Source organism: Callionymus lyra, chromosome 14, assembly GCF_982586985.1.
Source record: "Callionymus lyra chromosome 14, fCalLyr1.hap1.1, whole genome shotgun sequence".
In the NCBI taxonomy this organism is placed as follows: Eukaryota; Metazoa; Chordata; class Actinopteri; order Syngnathiformes; family Callionymidae; genus Callionymus; species Callionymus lyra.
Genome location: NC_141831.1, coordinates 709,872 through 731,359, shown reverse-complemented (window position 1 = coordinate 731,359; position 21,488 = coordinate 709,872). Strand labels below are relative to the sequence as shown.

The window sequence follows — 21,488 nt, the reverse complement described above, 5'->3', positions numbered from 1 at the left end:
AACGCATCACTCTGTTCTCTTGACTCGTCGGGACCACGAGATCATGGACCTGAACCCGGACCTGGAGCCTCTGTCTCGGCCGCGGGCGCTCACCTGGCCGCGGCATCGCTCACCTGTGGCGCCCGTGAGGGACTCGGGTCGGAGCACGGAGCTCGAGCTTCATCAGGTCCAGGTGAAGAAGAGCAGGAACGTCTGGGGGAACATGTCGTACGCGGACCTGATCACCAGAGCCATCGAAGGCTCTCAACACAAGAGACTGACTCTGGTCCAGATCTACCAGTGGATGGTGGAGAACGTGGCTTTGTTCAGGGAGAGAGAAGATAAGAAGAACTCTGCTGGATGGAAGGTGAGTCACTGACCTGTGCCTCATCTTCATCATCATCTTCATCATCTTCATCATCTTTATCATCTTCATCATCTTCATCATCACCTTTATCATCTTCATCATCTTTATCATCTTCATCATCTTTATCATCATCTTCATCTTTATCATCCTCATCATCTTCATCATCATCTTCATCATCTTCATCATCTTTATCATCTTCATCATCATCATCTTTATCATCATCTTCATCACCTTTATCATCCTCATCATCTTCATCATCATCTTCATCATCTTTATCATCTTCATCATCTTCATCTTTTTCATCATCTTTATCATCTTTATCATCTTCATCTTTATCATCATCATCTTCATCATCTTTATCATCTTCATCATCATCATCATCATCACCATCTTCATCATCATCATCTTCATCATCATCATCTTTATCATCTTCATCTTTATCACCATCATCACCATCTTCATCATCATCATCTTTATCATCTTCATCATCATCATCATCATCTTTATCATCTTCATCATCATCATCTTTATCATCTTCATCATCATCATCTTTATCATCATCATCATCATCTTCATCATCATCTTTATCATCTTCATCATCATCATCTTCATCATCTTCATTATCATCTTCATCATCATCTTCATCATCATCTTTATCATCATCATCATCTTTATCATCATCATCATCATCATCATCATCTTCATCATCTTCATCATCAACAATATCATTTGATACCAACTGTAGCTTCATAAGAAGTAGTAAAAAGGTTTGCTGAAGGTCAACATGGAAGTTTTGAGGTTCGTTCTCCTGATGTTTATGTTTCTGTGGAGACATCTGTTGAGTCTCTGGAGATCTGTGGTAACATCTGGACTAACGTCTCTCAGGGGAGTGGAGTCTGCTGGACCTGAACAGACCTGAGTTCCTCCTCAACCGTCAATGTTGACTCTCTCTCTCTTCATCCTTCCAGAACTCCATCAGACACAACCTGTCTCTGCACACTCGCTTCATGCGGGTCCAGAACCAGAGCAGCGGGAGCAGCTCCTGGTGGATGCTGGACCCGTCTGGGGGGACCAGAGGCAGGTCTCCTCGCCGCCGCGCCGCGTCCATGGACGGCGGTGCCAGGCTAGCCAGGAGCAGAGCCACGAAGAAGAAGGTAGAGTCTCAGGTTCAATCGCCACAGTGACGCCAACTCTGTCCCTCCTGGTCCAGGTCCAGGTTCAGGAGGTGCTGGATGCAGGGGCGGGTCCAGGCGGGTCTGAGGGCTGGAGCTCCTTCAGAAGACGCTGGTCGCTGGAAGAACATCTGGACGTTCTTCCTTCCTCTGACCCTCTGAACTCGGACTTGCTCCAGAGTCGCCCCGACAACCCTCCCGGCCTGAGCCGACCCCCAGAGACCGGCCGTCCCGGATGGATGTCGGGTCAGCCGAGGTCGAAGGTCCCTCCGTGTGAGGAGGCAGACTCTCCTGAGGAGGTCTTCTTCAGAGGCCACGTGAAGATGGTCGACCCTGGTCCAGCATCGGGTCAGGACGCCTCGCCTGGCCCGAGCTTCATGGCTCCCTCAGGAGCTCCTCCAGGGACCGGTCCGGGTCCACACGAGTCTCGCTCCTATGATGTCACGCCGGAGCGTCAGCCCGGGGACCTGGACCTGTGGGACCTGGTCCAGGTCCTTCAAGACACGCTGAGGGACGGAGCGATGCTGGACCTGGACTATGACCATCAAGTCTGAAGGTGAAGGTCGTGACCTGCCACTGGATGATGACGTCACGTCTGCTGCCATCTAGAGGCCGGAAGTTTATTACAACACAAACATGAACAAACACTGCTTTCATGTTAATTGTCGATTTTTTAAACACACTTTGTTCAAATAGAGTTCGACTCAACTGGACTTCATTGCTGAGCTCTGACCTTTGACCTCATGACAAATGAACGTTTGACTCGATTCTACGTTTTATTTGGTTCTTGTTTCACTGATTAGTTTGTGTTTAAATGTTTGAATTCAAATCATCGACATGTTTGTTCAACCTTTCGATCCGTTTGTTTATCTTTCTTTTAAAGAATATTTTCCTCAAACTGCAGTGATTCCCTCGCTCTGCTGCCCCCAGCCGGTCAGGTTGAGAACTGCAGCTCTGGACAGAGTTCCTCTACTTTATTGTGAGTCTATTGTTGCTCAAAAACACCTGAACATCTGCGACACATTGCATTCGGTCGAAGATAAAAGACTTTTTCTAACAGGAAATAAAAACAACTTTTGATGAAACAAAACAGTTTTATGTTGTTTATGTTGTTATGAGAAGTTGATTCACGGAAACACATCAGTAACGTTTGTTTTTGAGCAAATAAAAGAGAAAATTCAATCAAAAGTCAAAATAACTTCCTGCGTGTGTTTCTACTGTGTTGTGCGAAGTTCTGTGAAGAAAACATATATTTAGTGTTACAGACAAACGCACACACAAGCGCACACACGTGTGTAGAAGTGTGTGACATATCACCTGCTAAAGTAAAGTTAGCATGTTAGCATGTTTAATGTTGTCGTCACGCATCTTCTGTTGTCATGGCAACAACGTTCAACACAAACAGACGATCCGAGAGCACGGTTCTGACTGGAGAAGGTTCTACAAGGTTCTAGGAGGTTCTAGGGGGTTATAGTGGGTTCTAGAAGGTTCTAGGGGGTTCTAGAAGGTTCTAGGAGGTTCTAGGGGGTTCTAGAAGGTTCTAGAACGTTCTAGCAGGTTCTAGGGGGTTCTAGGAGGTTGTAGAAGGTTCTAGGAGGTTCTAGAAGGTTCTAGGAGGTTCTAGAAGGTTCTAGAAGGTTCTAGGGGGTTCTACAGGGTTCTAGGAGGTTCTAGGGGGTTCTAGGAGGTTGTAGAAGGTTCTAGGAGGTTCTAGGGGGTTCTAGAAGGTTCTAGGAGGTTCTAGAAGGTTCTAGGGGGTTCTAGAAGGTTCTAGGAGGTTCTAGAAGGTTATAGAAGGTTCTAGGGGGTTCTACAGGGTTCTAGAAGGTTCTACAAGGTTCTACAAGGTTCTAGGAGGTTCTAGAAGGTTCTACAAGGTTCTAGGAGGTTCTACAAGGTTCTAGGAGGTTCTACAGGGTTCTAGAAGGTTCTAGGAGGTTCTAGAAGGTTCTAGGAGGTCGTACATTGAGGTACAAATATAGAAGAAGAATCTCTTTAAAAAAACGATTACAAGCAACACAAGAGCTATCGAATGCTAATGCTAAAGCTAACGGTGCATCAGTGCCATCAGAATATTGAAGAACATTTTCAAGTGTTTTTCTAGCATTTCTTTGCATCAGTGGCTCTGAGCTCCGTTGCTTTAGTCTGGAGATTATTGTTACCGTTTATATTCAAAACATTACATTTAAACATTTATTTTTTCATGATTCAAATAATGTCAAACTCTATGTACAGCATTTTATTATTATTTATTTATATTTAGAGAATATTTAAGCTTTTTTAATTCAATGATTCAATAAAATAAATAAATAAAGTTCTTAAAAAAACATTTTATTCAAATGATTTGATGTTTCAACATTTGAAATGTTACCTTCAACATTCTGACGACACTGATGTACTTAGTGATTAGCTAATGCTAATGCTGTTAGCTAATGCTAATGCTGTTAGCTAATGCTAATGCTGTTAGCTAATGCTAATGCTGTTAGCTAATGCTGTTAGCTAATGCTGTTAGCTAATGCTAATGCTGTTAGCTAATGCTAATGCTGTTAGCTAATGCTAATGCTGTTAGCTAATGCTAATGTTGTTAGCTAATACTGTTAGCTAAAGCTAATTTGTTAGCTAAAGCTAATGCTAATGCTGTGGAGAAGTTGATGAAGTGAACAAACAGACTTTATAAAAACTTCTGTCGCTCTGGAAAGTTCAGGGACTCAAGAGACCCACGGCGACAGGAAGTGACATCAGCAGCGACAGGAACAAGGAGGCGGATCCCAGCAGGACGGAGACGGCGCCGCAGATGGGGAGGATCCCTGCAGGAAACAGGAAGTTAGCGGCGCGGCGGGTGTGGTTGACGGACACTCACTGTGATGCACCGCCATGCTGTTCTCCTTCCACTTCCTGCCCTGGTAGACGCGGCACGAGTAGGTGTACGGCTTCTCGTCGGCCAGCGGCGCCCAGGTGAGGCGGCACAAGGTGGGCGTGACCAGGCTGACGTTGCCGCGCCGACGGTCGTCCATGGCGACGTGCGTGACCATGTTGGGCAGCATGCTGCCCACCAGACGACTGTCCTGCCGGTACTCGCAGTACGGACCTCCGACCTCCTCGCTGGCCTGGAACTCACAGTCCACTCGAACGTACCTCTCCAGGTACGTGAGGCACGGAAACATCTGAGGTCCTCGAGGCGTGAAGAGCAGGTTTGTGACGGGATTCACTGCAACACAGCAGCTACACATGAACTTAACTCACTTAGCTTAGCTACATTTAGCTTAGCTTAAATTATTTTAGCGTAGCTAATCTTCATTTATCTTACCTTAGTTCATTTGATCTTGTTTTAGCTTAGCTATGCTTACTTTCGCTTAGCTAAACTTATCTTAGCGTAGCTAATCTTAGTTTAACTTACCTTATTTTAACTTATCTTATCTAAGTTTATCTTAGCTGTGTTCATCTTATCTTGTTTAAGCTTAGCTTAGCTTACTTTAGATTATTTTATCTTGTTTTATCTTAGTTTAGCTTACTTTAGCTTAGCGTAGCTAATCTTAGTTTAGCTTACTTTATATTATCTTATCTTATTTTATCTTAGCAGTTTTAGCTCAGCTTATCTAAATTTATCTTAGCTAGGTTCATTTTATCTTGTTTAAGCTTAGCTTACCTTACTTTAGATTATTTTATCTTGTTTTAGCGTAACTAATCTTAGTTTACCTTACTTTAGATTATCTTACTTCAATTGATCTTAGCGTAGCCAATCTTAGTTTACCTAACCTTATCTTAGCATAGCTTATTTTAGCTTACCGTATCTTATCTTATGTTAACTTAGTTTTTTTAGCTTAGCTTACTTTACTTTGCCTTAGCTTGTCTTATCTTAACTTTACCTTAACTTAGCTTAGCCAGGGTTAGCTTAGCTAAACCGACTTAGTTACATGATGTTGAAGTTATTTCTCAGAGAAAACTTCCTGTTAAATGACTTTGAAAATAAGATTCATTTAACAAACTCTGTTGCATTTTGTATGAAGAACAAAACAAAATGAAGCAACAACATTGAACACGTTTGTCTCCTGCTCCCCCTACTGTCACAACACAGACACTGCAACGTCAACTGTACAGAAGACATTCACGACAAAAATACTGTGATATGATAACATCGAAGTATCTTTTCTCTCAATAGATTCTCAAAAATACTCTGATATGATGACAGTAAAGTATCTTTTCTCTCAATAGATTCACAAAAATACTCTGATATGATGACAGTAAAGTATCTTTTCTCTCAATAGATTCACAAAAATACTCTGATATGATGACATTAAAGTATCTTTTCTCTCAATAGATTCACAAAAATACTCTGATATGGTGACATTAAAGTATCTTTTCTCTCAATAGATTCACAAAAATACTCTGATATGATGACATTAAAGTATCTTTTCTCTCAATAGATTCACAAAAATACTCTGATATGATGACAGTAAAGTATCTTTTCTCTCAATAGATTCTCAAAAATACTCTGATATGATGACAGTAAAGTATCTTTTCTCTCAATAGATTCACAAAAATACTCTGATATGTGACATCGAAGTATCTTTTCTCTCAATAGATTCTCAAAAATACTCTGATATGATGACAGTAAAGTATCTTTTCTCTCAATAGATTCACAAAAATACTCTGATATGTGACATCGAAGTATCTTTTCTCTCAATAGATTCTGAAAAATACTCTGATATGATGACATTAAAGTATCTTTTCTCTCAATAGATTCACAAAAATACTCTGATATGATGACATTAAAGTATCTTTTCTCTCAATAGATTCACAAAAATAGTCTGATATGATGACAGTAAAGTATCTTTTCTCTCAATAGATTCACAAAAATACTCTGATATGTGACATCGAAGTATCTTTTCTCTCAATAGATTCTCAAAAATACTCTGATATGATGACAGTAAAGTATCTTTTCTCTCAATAGATTCACAAAAATACTCTGATATAATGACATTAAAGTATCTTTTCTCTCAATAGATTCTCAAAAATACTCTGATATGATGACATTAAAGTATCTTTTCTCTCAATAGATTCACAAAAATACTCTGATATGATGACAGTAAAGTATCTTTTCTCTCAATAGATTCTCAAAAATACTCTGATATGATGACATTAAAGTATCTTTTCTCTCAATAGATTCACAAAAATACTCTGATATGATGACAGTAAAGTATCTTTTCTCTCAATAGATTCTCAAAAATACTCTGATATGATGACATTAAAGTATCTTTTCTCTCAATAGATTCACAAAAATACTCTGATATGATGACATTAAAGTATCTTTTCTCTCAATAGATTCTCAAAAATACTCTGATATGATGACAGTAAAGTATCTTTTCTCTCAATAGATTCTCAAAAATACTCTGATATGATGACATTAAAGTATCTTTTCTCTCAATAGATTCACAAAAATACTCTGATATGATGACATTAAAGTATCTTTTCTCTCAATAGATTCTCAAAAATACTCTGATATATTGACAGTAAAGTATCTTTTCTCTCAATAGATTCTCAAAAATACTCTGATATGATGACATTAAAGTATCTTTTCTCTCAATAGATTCTCAAAAATACTCTGATATAATGACAGTAAAGTATCTTTTCTCTCAATAGATTCACAAAAATACTCTGATATGATGACAGTAAAGTATCTTTTCTCTCAATAGATTCACAAAAATACTCTGATATGATGACAGTAAAGTATCTTTTCTCTCAATAGATTCTCAAAAATACTCTGATATGATGACAGTAAAGTATCTTTTCTCTCAATAGATTCACAAAAATACTCTGATATGATGACAGTAAAGTATCTTTTCTCTCAATAGATTCACAAAAATACTCTGATATGATGACATTAAAGTATCTTTTCTCTCAATAGATTCTCAAAAATACTCTGATATATTGACAGTAAAGTATCTTTTCTCTCAATAGATTCTCAAAAATACTCTGATATGATGACATTAAAGTATCTTTTCTCTCAATAGATTCTCAAAAATACTCTGATATAATGACAGTAAAGTATCTTTTCTCTCAATAGATTCACAAAAATACTCTGATATGATGACAGTAAAGTATCTTTTCTCTCAATAGATTCACAAAAATACTCTGATATGATGACAGTAAAGTATCTTTTCTCTCAATAGATTCTCAAAAATACTCTGATATGATGACAGTAAAGTATCTTTTCTCTCAATAGATTCACAAAAATACTCTGATATGATGACAATAAAGTATCTTTTCTCTCAATAGATTCACAAAAATACTCTGATATGATGACAGTAAAGTATCTTTTCTCTCAATAGATTCACAAAAATACTCTGATATGGTGACATCGAAGTATCTTTTCTCTCAATAGATTCTCAAAAATACTCTGATATGATAACATCGAAGTATCTTTTCTCTCAATAGATTCTCAAAAATACTCTGATATGATAACATCGAAGTATCTTTTCTCTCAATAGATTCTCAAAAATACTCTGATATGATGACAGTAAAGTATCTTTTCTCTCAATAGATTCACAAAAATACTCTGATATGATGACAGTAAAGTATCTTTTCTCTCAATAGATTCACAAAAATACTCTGATATGATGACAGTAAAGTATCTTTTCTCTCAATAGATTCTCAAAAATACTCTGATATGATGACAGTAAAGTATCTTTTCTCTCAATAGATTCACAAAAATACTCTGATATGATGACAGTAAAGTATCTTTTCTCTCAATAGATTCACAAAAATACTCTGATATGATGACAGTAAAGTATCTTTTCTCTCAATAGATTCTCAAAAATACTCTGATATGATGACAGTAAAGTATCTTTTCTCTCAATAGATTCTCAAAAATACTCTGATATGATGACAGTAAAGTATCTTTTCTCTCAATAGATTCACAAAAATACTCTGATATGATGACAGTAAAGTATCTTTTCTCTCAATAGATTCTCAAAAATACTCTGATATAATGACAGTAAAGTATCTTTTCTCTCAATAGATTCACAAAAATACTCTGATATGATGACAGTAAAGTATCTTTTCTCTCAATAGATTCTCAAAAATACTCTGATATGATGACAGTAAAGTATCTTTTCTCTCAATAGATTCACAAAAATACTCTGATATGATGACAGTAAAGTATCTTTTCTCTCAATAGATTCACAAAAATACTCTGATATGATGACAGTAAAGTATCTTTTCTCTCAATAGATTCACAAAAATACTCTGATATGATGACAGTAAAGTATCTTTTCTCTCAATAGATTCTCAAAAATACTCTGATATGATGACAGTAAAGTATCTTTTCTCTCAATAGATTCTCAAAAATACTCTGATATGATGACAGTAAAGTATCTTTTCTCTCAATAGATTCACAAAAATACTCTGATATGATGACAGTAAAGTATCTTTTCTCTCAATAGATTCTCAAAAATACTCTGATATAATGACAGTAAAGTATCTTTTCTCTCAATAGATTCACAAAAATACTCTGATATGATGACAGTAAAGTATCTTTTCTCTCAATAGATTCTCAAAAATACTCTGATATGATGACAGTAAAGTATCTTTTCTCTCAATAGATTCACAAAAATACTCTGATATGATGACAGTAAAGTATCTTTTCTCTCAATAGATTCTCAAAAATACTCTGATATGATGACAGTAAAGTATCTTTTCTCTCAATAGATTCTCAAAAATACTCTGATATGATGACATTAAAGTATCTTTTCTCTCAATAGAGACACAAAAATACTCTGATATGATGACAGTAAAGTATCTTTTCTCTCAATAGATTCACAAAAATACTCTGATATGATGACAGTAAAGTATCTTTTCTCTCAATAGATTCTCAAAAATACTCTGATATGATGACAGTAAAGTATCTTTTCTCTCAATAGATTCTCAAAAATACTCTGATATGATGACATTAAAGTATCTTTTCTCTCAATAGAGACACAAAAATACTCTGATATGATGACAGTAAAGTATCTTTTCTCTCAATAGAGACACAAAAATACTCTGATATGATGACAGTAAAGTATCTTTTCTCTCAATAGATTCACAAAAATACTCTGATATGATGACAGTAAAGTATCTTTTCTCTCAATAGATTCTCAAAAATACTCTGATATAATGACAGTAAAGTATCTTTTCTCTCAATAGATTCACAAAAATACTCTGATATGATGACAGTAAAGTATCTTTTCTCTCAATAGATTCTCAAAAATACTCTGATATGATGACAGTAAAGTATCTTTTCTCTCAATAGATTCACAAAAATACTCTGATATGATGACAGTAAAGTATCTTTTCTCTCAATAGATTCTCAAAAATACTCTGATATGATGACAGTAAAGTATCTTTTCTCTCAATAGATTCTCAAAAATACTCTGATATGATGACATTAAAGTATCTTTTCTCTCAATAGAGACACAAAAATACTCTGATATGATGACAGTAAAGTATCTTTTCTCTCAATAGATTCTCAAAAATACTCTGATATGATGACATTAAAGTATCTTTTCTCTCAATAGAGACACAAAAATACTCTGATATGATGACAGTAAAGTATCTTTTCTCTCAATAGAGACACAAAAATACTCTGATATGATGACAGTAAAGTATCTTTTCTCTCAATAGAGACACTCGACTCAGGAACGAGGGATGACAGAAGAAGAGATGATGGCGGAGGTCGAGCAGATTCAACTTAAACAAATATAGTCGTCTAAGAAGTATTTTACGACTACACGCCTCGATGACACGCGTGTTCTATGTGTACAAATATTTAGTTACGTGTACTTGTTGCAGTGACTGTGACTCACAAGAGTGTTAACTTGTAACTTAGAAAATATAAAGTTTGTTTTTTCTCGTGTTCTACGGTACAAATATACACTCAATGCTACGAGTACACATGTCATGTTTGTGACTTCATACTCTCTCAGAACCGATGGCAATGAATGCAAGTGTCGTCTCATAGTGTCGACCAGTCGAAATGTTACTTAGTGTGGCTTTCAATGCGCTGCTCGTCAATGACGTCACGTCTCCTTCAAATGTTTACATTTCTGTCTCACAAACACACGCTTTACTTAAGAAGACGTGACGTCACCGCTTCACTGACGTCACGAGCAAACACACACGATGTTCCCGCGGGTGTGTAGATACTCACGGTGTGTGTCCTGCGCGGTGACGCCGCTGATGAAGATGAAGATGATGAGAAGCTCCATGTTGGACCTGGAGACGCAAGATGATCACGTGACGTCATGCGTCCGCAGTCCCGTCTGCAGCAGATCCGCCCTTGACGCGGACACACGCGCACGCGCACACGCTGCAGCCTCTCTGCGCTGAACGCACGCGCTCGTGCACGTCACACACGTCTCACCTGTCTGTCGCTCTCATGACGCGCACACACTCACATGCACACACTGCCTCATGTACGCGCACGTCGGTCGCGCACGTGTTCGTGGAGTTGTTGTGACGTCATACGCCCACTAGCGCACTCTGCTGGTGAGAAGAGGACAGAACACGTGACTGTGCAGCGTCACAGGCAGAAGGTTGTGGGTTCGAATCACCGGTGATGACGCTGTCTCAGCTTTCCAGGGTGTCCCTCTGTTTGTCTGAAAGTTCACAGCTTGATTCAAACATGTTTATTGTCAGTGAAGCTGTAACTGTTGCAGCAAAGAACCACACGGTGATGGACGAGTGTTTGTGTGTCTGTGTGTGTTTGAAGGTTTGTGTGTCTGTGTGTGTTTGAAGGTTTGTGTGTCTGTGTGTGTTTGAAGGTTCGTGTGTCTGTGTGTGTTGGAAGGTTTGTGTGTCTGTGTGTGTTTGAAGGTTCGTGTGTCTGTGTGTGTTGGAAGGTTTGTGTGTCTGTGTGTGTTTGAAGGTTTGTGTGTCTGTGTGTGTTTGAAGGTTCGTGTGTCTGTGTGTGTTGGAAGGTTTGTGTGTCTGTGTGTGTTTGAAGGTTCGTGTGTCTGTGTGTGTTTGAAGGTTTGTGTGTCTGTGTGTGTTTGAAGGTTTGTGTGTCTGTGTGTGTTTGAAGGTGAAAGAACTTAAACAATCAAAACAATATCAATAAAGTATATATTTTAAAGATCAAGATAAAACTGAGAACAACACAGGAGTTACAGAATATCAAGGAAAAGCCTGAACAAATAAAAACGTCTTAAGATGTTTCTTGAAGGAGTCAGTAGATCATCAAACACAGATGTTTCTTGAAGGAGTCAGTAGATCATCAAACACACATGTTTCTTGAAGGAGTCAGTAGATCATCAAACACACATGTTTCTTGAAGGAGTCAGTAGATCATCAAACACACATGTTTCTTGAAGGAGTCAGTAGATCATCAAACACACATGTTTCTTGAAGGAGTCAGTAGATCATCAAACACACATGTTTCTTAAAGGAGTCAGTAGATCATCAAACACAGATGTTTCTTGAAGGAGTCAGTAGATCATCAAACACACATGTTTCTTGAAGGAGTCAGTAGATCATCAAACACAGATGTTTCTTGAAGGAGTCAGTAGATCATCAAACACAGATGTTTCTTGAAGGAGTCAGTAGATCATCAAACACACATGTTTCTTGAAGGAGTCAGTAGATCATCAAACACACATGTTTCTTGAAGGAGTCAGTAGATCATCAAACACAGATGTTTCTTGAAGGAGTCAGTAGATCATCAAACACACATGTTTCTTGAAGGAGTCAGTAGATCATCAAACACACATGTTTCTTAAAGGAGTCAGTAGATCATCAAACACACATGTTTCTTAAAGGAGTCAGTAGATCATCAAACACACATGTTTCTTGAAGGAGTCAGTAGATCATCAAACACACATGTTTCTTGAAGGAGTCAGTAGATCATCAAACACAGATGTTTCTTGAAGGAGTCAGTAGATCATCAAACACACATGTTTCTTGAAGGAGTCAGTAGATCATCAAACACACATGTTTCTTGAAGGAGTCAGTAGATCATCAAACACACATGTTTCTTGAAGGAGTCAGTAGATCATCAAACACAGATGTTTCTTGAAGGAGTCAGTAGATCATCAAACACAGATGTTTCTTGAAGGAGTCAGTAGATCATCAAACACACATGTTTCTTGAAGGAGTCAGTAGATCATCAAACACAGATGTTTCTTGAAGGAGTCAGTAGATCATCAAACACACATGTTTCTTGAAGGAGTCAGTAGATCATCAAACACACATGTTTCTTAAAGGAGTCAGTAGATCATCAAACACACATGTTTCTTAAAGGAGTCAGTAGATCATCAAACACACATGTTTCTTGAAGGAGTCAGTAGATCATCAAACACACATGTTTCTTGAAGGAGTCAGTAGATCATCAAACACACATGTTTCTTGAAGGAGTCAGTAGATCATCAAACACACATGTTTCTTGAAGGAGTCAGTAGATCATCAAACACACATGTTTCTTAAAGGAGTCAGTAGATCATCAAACACAGATGTTTCTTGAAGGAGTCAGTAGATCATCAAACACACATGTTTCTTGAAGGAGTCAGTAGATCATCAAACACAGATGTTTCTTGAAGGAGTCAGTAGATCATCAAACACAGATGTTTCTTGAAGGAGTCAGTAGATCATCAAACACACATGTTTCTTGAAGGAGTCAGTAGATCATCAAACACACATGTTTCTTGAAGGAGTCAGTAGATCATCAAACACAGATGTTTCTTGAAGGAGTCAGTAGATCATCAAACACACATGTTTCTTGAAGGAGTCAGTAGATCATCAAACACACATGTTTCTTAAAGGAGTCAGTAGATCATCAAACACACATGTTTCTTAAAGGAGTCAGTAGATCATCAAACACACATGTTTCTTGAAGGAGTCAGTAGATCATCAAACACACATGTTTCTTGAAGGAGTCAGTAGATCATCAAACACAGATGTTTCTTGAAGGAGTCAGTAGATCATCAAACACACATGTTTCTTGAAGGAGTCAGTAGATCATCAAACACACATGTTTCTTGAAGGAGTCAGTAGATCATCAAACACACATGTTTCTTGAAGGAGTCAGTAGATCATCAAACACAGATGTTTCTTGAAGGAGTCAGTAGATCATCAAACACAGATGTTTCTTGAAGGAGTCAGTAGATCATCAAACACACATGTTTCTTGAAGGAGTCAGTAGATCATCAAACACAGATGTTTCTTGAAGGAGTCAGTAGATCATCAAACACACATGTTTCTTGAAGGAGTCAGTAGATCATCAAACACACATGTTTCTTAAAGGAGTCAGTAGATCATCAAACACACATGTTTCTTAAAGGAGTCAGTAGATCATCAAACACACATGTTTCTTGAAGGAGTCAGTAGATCATCAAACACACATGTTTCTTGAAGGAGTCAGTAGATCATCAAACACACATGTTTCTTGAAGGAGTCAGTAGATCATCAAACACACATGTTTCTTGAAGGAGTCAGTAGATCATCAAACACACATGTTTCTTAAAGGAGTCAGTAGATCATCAAACACACATGTTTCTTGAAGGAGTCAGTAGATCATCAAACACAGATGTTTCCTGAAGGAGTCAGTAGATCATCAAACACAGATCTTTCTTGAAGGAGTCAGTAGATCATCAAACACACATGTTTCTTGAAGGAGTCAGTAGATCATCAAACACAGATGTTTCTTAAAGGAGTCAGTAGATCATCAAACACAGATGTTTCTTGAAGGAGTCAGTAGATCATCAAACACACATGTTTCTTGAAGGAGTCAGTAGATCATCAAACACAGATGTTTCTTGAAGGAGTCAGTAGATCATCAAACACACATGTTTCTTGAAGGAGTCAGTAGATCATCAAACACACATGTTTCTTGAAGGAGTCAGTAGATCATCAAACACAGATGTTTCTTGAAGGAGTCAGTAGATCATCAAACACACATGGTTCTTGAAGGAGTCAGTAGATCATCAAACACACATGTTTCTTGAAGGAGTCAGTAGATCATCAAACACACATGTTTCTTGAAGGAGTCAGTAGATCATCAAACACACATGTTTCTTGAAGGAGTCAGTAGATCATCAAACACACATGTTTCTTGAAGGAGTCAGTAGATCATCAAACACACATGTTTCTTGAAGGAGTCAGTAGATCATCAAACACACATGTTTCTTGAAGGAGTCAGTAGATCATCAAACACACAGATGTTTCTTGAAGGAGTCAGTAGATCATCAAACACAGATGTTTCTTGAAGGAGTCAATAGATCATCAAACACACATGTTTCTTGAAGGAGTCAGTAGATCATCAAACACACATGTTTCTTGAAGGAGTCAGTAGATCATCAAACACAGATGTTTCTTGAAGGAGTCAGTAGATCATCAAACACACATGTTTCTTGAAGGAGTCAGTAGATCATCAAACACACATGTTTCTTAAAGGAGTCAGTAGATCATCAAACACACATGTTTCTTAAAGGAGTCAGTAGATCATCAAACACACATGTTTCTTGAAGGAGTCAGTAGATCATCAAACACAGATGTTTCTTAAAGGAGTCAGTAGATCATCAAACACACATGTTTCTAGAAGGAGTCAGTAGATCATCAAACACAGATGTTTCTTAAAGGAGTCAGTAGATCATCAAACACACATGTTTCTTGAAGGAGTCAGTAGATCATCAAACACACATGTTTCTTGAAGGAGTCAGTAGATCATCAAACACAGATGTTTCTTGAAGGAGTCAGTAGATCATCAAACACAGATGTTTCTTGAAGGAGTCAGTAGATCATCAAACACACATGTTTCTTGAAGGAGTCAGTAGATCATCAAACACACATGTTTCTTGAAGGAGTCAGTAGATCATCAAACACACATGTTTCTTGAAGGAGTCAGTAGATCATCAAACACAGATGTTTCTTAAAGGAGTCAGTAGATCATCAAACACAGATGTTTCTTGAAGGAGTCAGTAGATCATCAAACACACATGTTTCTTGAAGGAGTCAGTAGATCATCAAACACAGATGTTTCTTGAAGGAGTCAGTAGATCATCAAACACACATGTTTCTTGAAGGAGTCAGTAGATCATCAAACACACATGTTTCTTGAAGGAGTCAGTAGATCATCAAACACACATGGTTCTTGAAGGAGTCAGTAGATCATCAAACACACATGTTTCTTGAAGGAGTCAGTAGATCATCAAACACACATGTTTCTTGAAGGAGTCAGTAGATCATCAAACACACATGTTTCTTAAAGGAGTCAGTAGATCATCAAACACACATGTTTCTTGAAGGAGTCAGTAGATCATCAAACACACATGTTTCTTGAAGGAGTCAGTAGATCATCAAACACAGATGTTTCTTGAAGGAGTCAGTAGATCATCAAACACAGATGTTTCTTGAAGGAGTCAGTAGATCATCAAACACACATGTTTCTTGAAGGAGTCAGTAGATCATCAAACACAGATGTTTCTTGAAGGAGTCAGTAGATCATCAAACACACATGTTTCTTGAAGGAGTCAGTAGATCATCAAACACAGATGTTTCTTGAAGGAGTCAGTAGATCATCAAACACACATGTTTCTTGAAGGAGTCAGTAGATCATCAAACACACATGTTTCTTGAAGGAGTCAGTAGATCATCAAACACAGAGATGGTTCCAAAACTTAGGAGCAACAGTCTGGAAGGATTTCTCTCTTCTTGTCCTGAAGTTCAGGAACCATCAGTAGATTCTGATCCACAGACCTCAGAGCCCGAGCTGGGGTGTAAGTCTGGATCAGATCATGAAGGTCTGACCATGAATAGATCTGAAAGTAAGAACCAGAATTTTAAAGTTGATCCTGAAAGAAACTGGAAGCCAGTGAAGAGTTTGAAGGAGAAATGTGAGTTCTTCTACTAGAGCGGCTCAGAATTCTGAATCAACTGCAGACGAGACGATCCTTCTTGTTAAGACATGAAAACAAACTGTTACAATAGTCCAGACGAGAAGAAACAAACGCATGGATTATAAGATCCAGATCATGTTCCGACAACATTTTCCTAAGTTTAGAGATTTTTCTCAGTTGAAGGAAACAGTTTCTGGTCAGTTTTCTTCAGTGTTGAACAAGAGACATGTCTTTATCAAATACAACACCCAGGTTTCTCAGGCTCAGTTTGACAGACTGACATAAGTCACTCAAGTACTGACTCAACCCTGAACCTTATCATCAACAATCACCAGAGTTTCAGTTTTGTCCACATTTAGCTTCAAAGTGTTTTCACTCATTGTTTGATTTCTAGCAACAATTGACTAAGTTCAGCCTCTGATCAGTTGATCAACAGAGCAGTAGAGCTGGATGTCATCAGCAAACATGTGATAAGAAACATCTGGAAATCTCTGAATGATTTTACCGAGAGGATCAAGTACAGCAAAAACAATGAAGGACCCAGAACAGAACCTTGAGGGACTCCACACATCAGATGATTCAGACCTCATTTGATTGACAGATACACTAAAACTGCGCCCAGAAAGATAAGATAAGAACCTTCTAACACAGACCCAGACAGTCTTCATCCCTCAGTCTTCTCAGCAGGATCTGGTTCAACTGTGTCAAAGGCTGAGGACAGATCCAACAGAACCAGAACATCATGATGTCACTGGACACTTTCAGTAAGACTGTCTCCGTAGATGTTTACAGAAGCCAGACTCAAACTTCTCATGGATGTCGCTCTGATCCAGGAACAGCTGCTCAGACACAACCTTCTCTGAGATCTTGGACAAGAATGAAGATTAGAAATAGGCCTGAAATTACTGAGGTCAGTTGAGTCTAAACCTGGTTTAGTTCTTTGATTAATTTGATTTTGTCAGTAAAAACCTCAACAATCATTGCTGTCAGTTTCACAGAAGACGTCTGTGTGTGTTTGAATGTTTGTGTGTCTATGCGTGTTCGAATGTTTGTGTGTCTGTGTGTGTTTGAAGGTTTGTGTGTCTGTGTGTGTTCGAATGTTTGTGTGTCTGTGTGTGTTTGAAGGTTTGTGTGTCTGTGCGTGTTCGAATGTTTGTGTGTCTGTGTGTGTTTGAAGGTTTGTGTGTCTGTGTGTGTTTGAATGTTTGTGTGTCTGTGTGTGTTTGAATGTTTGTGTGTCTGTGCGTGTTCGAATGTTTGTGTGTCTGTGTGTGTTTGAATGTTTGTGTGTCTGTGCGTGTTCGAATGTTTGTGTGTCTGTGTGTGTTTGAAGGTTTGTGTGTCTGTGTGTGTTTGAATGTTTGTGTGTCTGTGTGTGTTTGAAGGTTTGTGTGTCTGTGTGTGTTTGAAGGTTTGTGTGTCTGTGTGTGTTTGAATGTTTGTGTGTCTGTGTGTGTTTGAATGTTTGTGTGTCTGTGTGTGTTTGAATGTTTGTGTGTCTGTGTGTGTTTGAAGGTTTGTGTGTCTGTGTGTGTTTGAAGGTTTGTGTGTCTGTGTGTGTTTGAATGTTTGTGTGTCTGTGTGTGTTTGAAGGTTTGTGTGTCTGTGTGTGTTTGAATGTTTGTGTGTCTGTGTGTGTTTGAAGGTTTGTGTGTGTTTGAAGGTTTGTGTGTCTTTGTTTGTTTGAAGGTTGTGTGTCTGTGTGTGTTTGAATGTTTGTGTGTCTGTGTGTGTTTGAAGGTTTGTGTGTCTGTGTGTGTTTGAAGGTTTGTGTGTCTGTGGGTGTTTGAAGGTTTGTGTGTGTTTGAATGTTTGTGTGTCTGTGTGTGTTTGAAGGTTTGTGTGTGTTTGAAGGTTTGTGTGTCTGTGTGTGTTTGAAGGTTTGTGTGTGTTTGAAGGTTTGTGTGTCTGTGTGTGTTTGAAGGTTTGTGTGTGTTTGAAGGTTTGTGTGTCTTTGTTTGTTTGAAGGTTGTGTGTCTGTGTGTGTTTGAAGGTTTGTGTGTGTTTGAAGGTTTGTGTGTCTTTGTTTGTTTGAAGGTTGTGTGTCTTTGTTTGTTTGAAGGTTTGTGTGTCTGTGTGTGTTTCTCTCTCGCTCGTAGAAGAATGAAATAATTCAACTCTAACATAAATGAATGAATCAAAGGATCCACACAAGGACAGATTCAGACTCAACATCATAACTCGTTCATCATCATCTCTAGAAATGTTTATCAACCTGGACTCTACTCTACTCTACTCTACTCTACTCTACTCTACTCTACTCTACTCTACTCTACTCTACTCTACTCTACTCTACTCTACTCTACTCTACTCTACTCTGACTACTCTACTCTACTCTACTCTAACTACTCTACTCTACTCTACTCTACTCTACTCTACTCTACTCTACTCTACTCTACTCTACTCTACTCTACTCTACTCTGACTACTCTACTCTACTCTACTCTACTCTACTCTACTCTACTCTACTCTACTCTACTCTACTCTGACTACTCTACTCTACTCTACTCTACTCTACTCTACTCTAACTACTCTACTCTACTCTACTCTACTCTACTCTACTCTACTCTACTCTACTCTACTCTACTCTACTCTACTCTACTCTGACTACTCTACTCTACTCTACTCTACTCTACTCTACTCTACTCTACTCTACTCTACTCTACTCTACTCTGACTACTCTACTCTACTCTACTCTACTCTACTCTAACTACTCTACTCTAACTACTCTACTCTACTCTACTCTACTCTACTCTACTCTAACTACTCTACTCTACTCTACTCTACTCTACTCTACTCTACTCTACTCTAACTACTCTACTCTACTCTACTCTACTATACTCTACTCTACTCTACTCTACTCTAACTACTCTACTCTACTCTACTCTACTCTACTCTAACTACTCTACTCTACTCTACTCTACTATACTATACTCTACTCTACTCTACTCTACTCTACTCTACTCTACTCTACTCTAACTACTCTACTCTACTCTACTCTACTCTACTCTACTCTAACTACTCTACTCTACTCTACTCTACTCTACTCTACTCTAACTACTCTAACTACTCTACTCTACTCTACTCTAACTACTCTACTCTACTCTAACTACTCTACTCTACTCTACTCTACTCTACTCTAACTACTCTACTCTAACTACTCTACTCTACTCTACTCTACTCTACTCTACTCTACTCTACTCTACTCTACTCTACTCTACTCTAACTACTCTACTCTACTCTACTCTACTCTACTCTAACTACTCTACTCTACTCTACTATACTCTACTCTACTCTACTCTACTCTACTCTACTCTACTCAACTCTACTCTACTCTAACTACTCGACTCTACTCTACTCTACTCTACTCTACTCTACTCTACTCTACTCTAACTACTCTACTCTACTCTACTCTAACTACTCTACTCTACTCTACTCTACTCTACTCTACTCTACTCTACTCTACTCTACTCTACTCTACTCTACTCTACTCTACTATACTCTACTCTACTCTACTCTACTCTACTCTACTCTAACTACTCTACTCTACTCTACTCTAACTACTCTACTCTACTCTACTCTACTCTACTCTACTCTACTCTAACTACTCTAACTACTCTACTCTACTCTACTCTAACTACTCTACTCTACTCTACTCTACTCTACTCTACTCTACTCTAACTACTCTACTCTACTCTACTCTACTCTACTCTACTCTACTCTACTCTACTCTACTCTAACTACTCTACTCTAACTACTCTACTCTACTCTACTCTACTCTACTCTACTCTACTCTACTCTAACTACTCTACTCTACTCTACTCTACTCTACTCTAACTACTCCACTCTACTCTACTCTACTCTACTCTACTCTACTCTACTCTACTCTAACTACTCTACTCTACTCTACTCTACTCTACTCTACTCTACTCTACTCTAACTACTCTACTCTACTCTGACTACTCTACTCTACTCTACTCTGACTTCTCTACTCTGACTACTCTACTCGACTCTACTCTGACTACTCTACTCTACTCTACTCTAACTACTCTACTCTACTATACTATACTCTACTCTAACTACTCTACTCTGACTACTCTACTCTACTCTACTCTACTCTGACAACTCTACTCTACTCTGACTACTCTACTCTACTCTACTCTACTCTAACTACTCTACTGTACTCTACGCTACTCTAACTACTCTACTCTGACTACTCTACTCTACTCTACTCTACTCTACTCTAACTACTCTACTCTACTATACTCTACTCTACTCTACTCTACTCTACTCTACTCTACTCTACTCTACTCTACTCTACTCTACTCTACTCTACTCTACTCTACTCTAACTACTCTACTCTACTCTACTCTACTCTACTCTACTCTAACTACTCTACTCTACTCTACTCTACTCTACTCTACTCTACTCTACTCTACTCTACTCTACTCTACTCTACTCTAACTACTCTACTCTACTCTACTCTACTCTACTCTACTCTAACTACTCCACTCTACTCTACTCTACTCTACTCTACTCTACTCTACTCTACTCTACTCTACTCTACTCTACTCTACTCTACTCTAACTACTCTACTCTGACTACTCTACTCTACTCTACTCTGACTTCTCTACTCTGACTACTCTACTCGACTCTACTCTGACTACTCTACTCTACTCTGACTACTCTACTCTACTCTAACTACTCTACTCTACTATACTCTACTCTAACTACTCTACTCTGACTACTCTACTCTACTCTACTCTACTCTGACAACTCTACTCTACTCTGACTACTCTACTCTACTCTACTCTACTCTAACTACTCTACTGTACTCTACTCTACTCTAACTACTCTACTCTGACTACTCTACTCTACTCTACTCTACTCTACTCTACTCTGACAACTCTACTCTACTCTGACTACTCTACTCTGACTTCTCTACTCTGACTACTCTACTCGACTCTACTCTGACTACTCTACTCTACTCTAACTACTCTACTCTACTCTGACTACTCTACTCTGACAACTCTACTCTACTCTGACTACTCTACTCTGACTTCTCTACTCTGACTACTCTACTCGACTCTACTCTGACTACTCTACT

The 21,488-nt window shown here is 38.3% G+C and overlaps 2 protein-coding genes across 2 annotated transcripts; one reads left to right on the top strand and one right to left on the bottom strand.

Moving 5' to 3' along the window:
• Positions 1-43: 43 nt before the first annotated feature.
• LOC148065626 (forkhead box protein O1-A-like) lies at positions 44-2,716 on the top strand. Its single transcript, XM_087808058.1, has 3 exons — positions 44-346; positions 1,315-1,500; positions 1,557-2,716. The coding sequence occupies exons 1-3, from the start codon at positions 44-46 to the stop codon at positions 2,070-2,072; spliced, it is 1,005 nt and encodes a 334-aa protein (XP_087664184.1). The 3' UTR covers positions 2,073-2,716.
• Positions 2,717-4,022: 1,306 nt separating this feature from the next.
• Positions 4,023-10,912, bottom strand: LOC148065625 (uncharacterized). Its single transcript, XM_087807985.1, has 3 exons — positions 10,706-10,912; positions 4,379-4,726; positions 4,023-4,325 (listed from the first exon to the last, which is right to left on the bottom strand). The coding sequence occupies exons 1-3, from the start codon at positions 10,761-10,763 to the stop codon at positions 4,219-4,221; spliced, it is 513 nt and encodes a 170-aa protein (XP_087664111.1). The 5' UTR covers positions 10,764-10,912; the 3' UTR covers positions 4,023-4,218.
• Between the last annotated feature and the right edge of the window lie 10,576 nt (positions 10,913-21,488).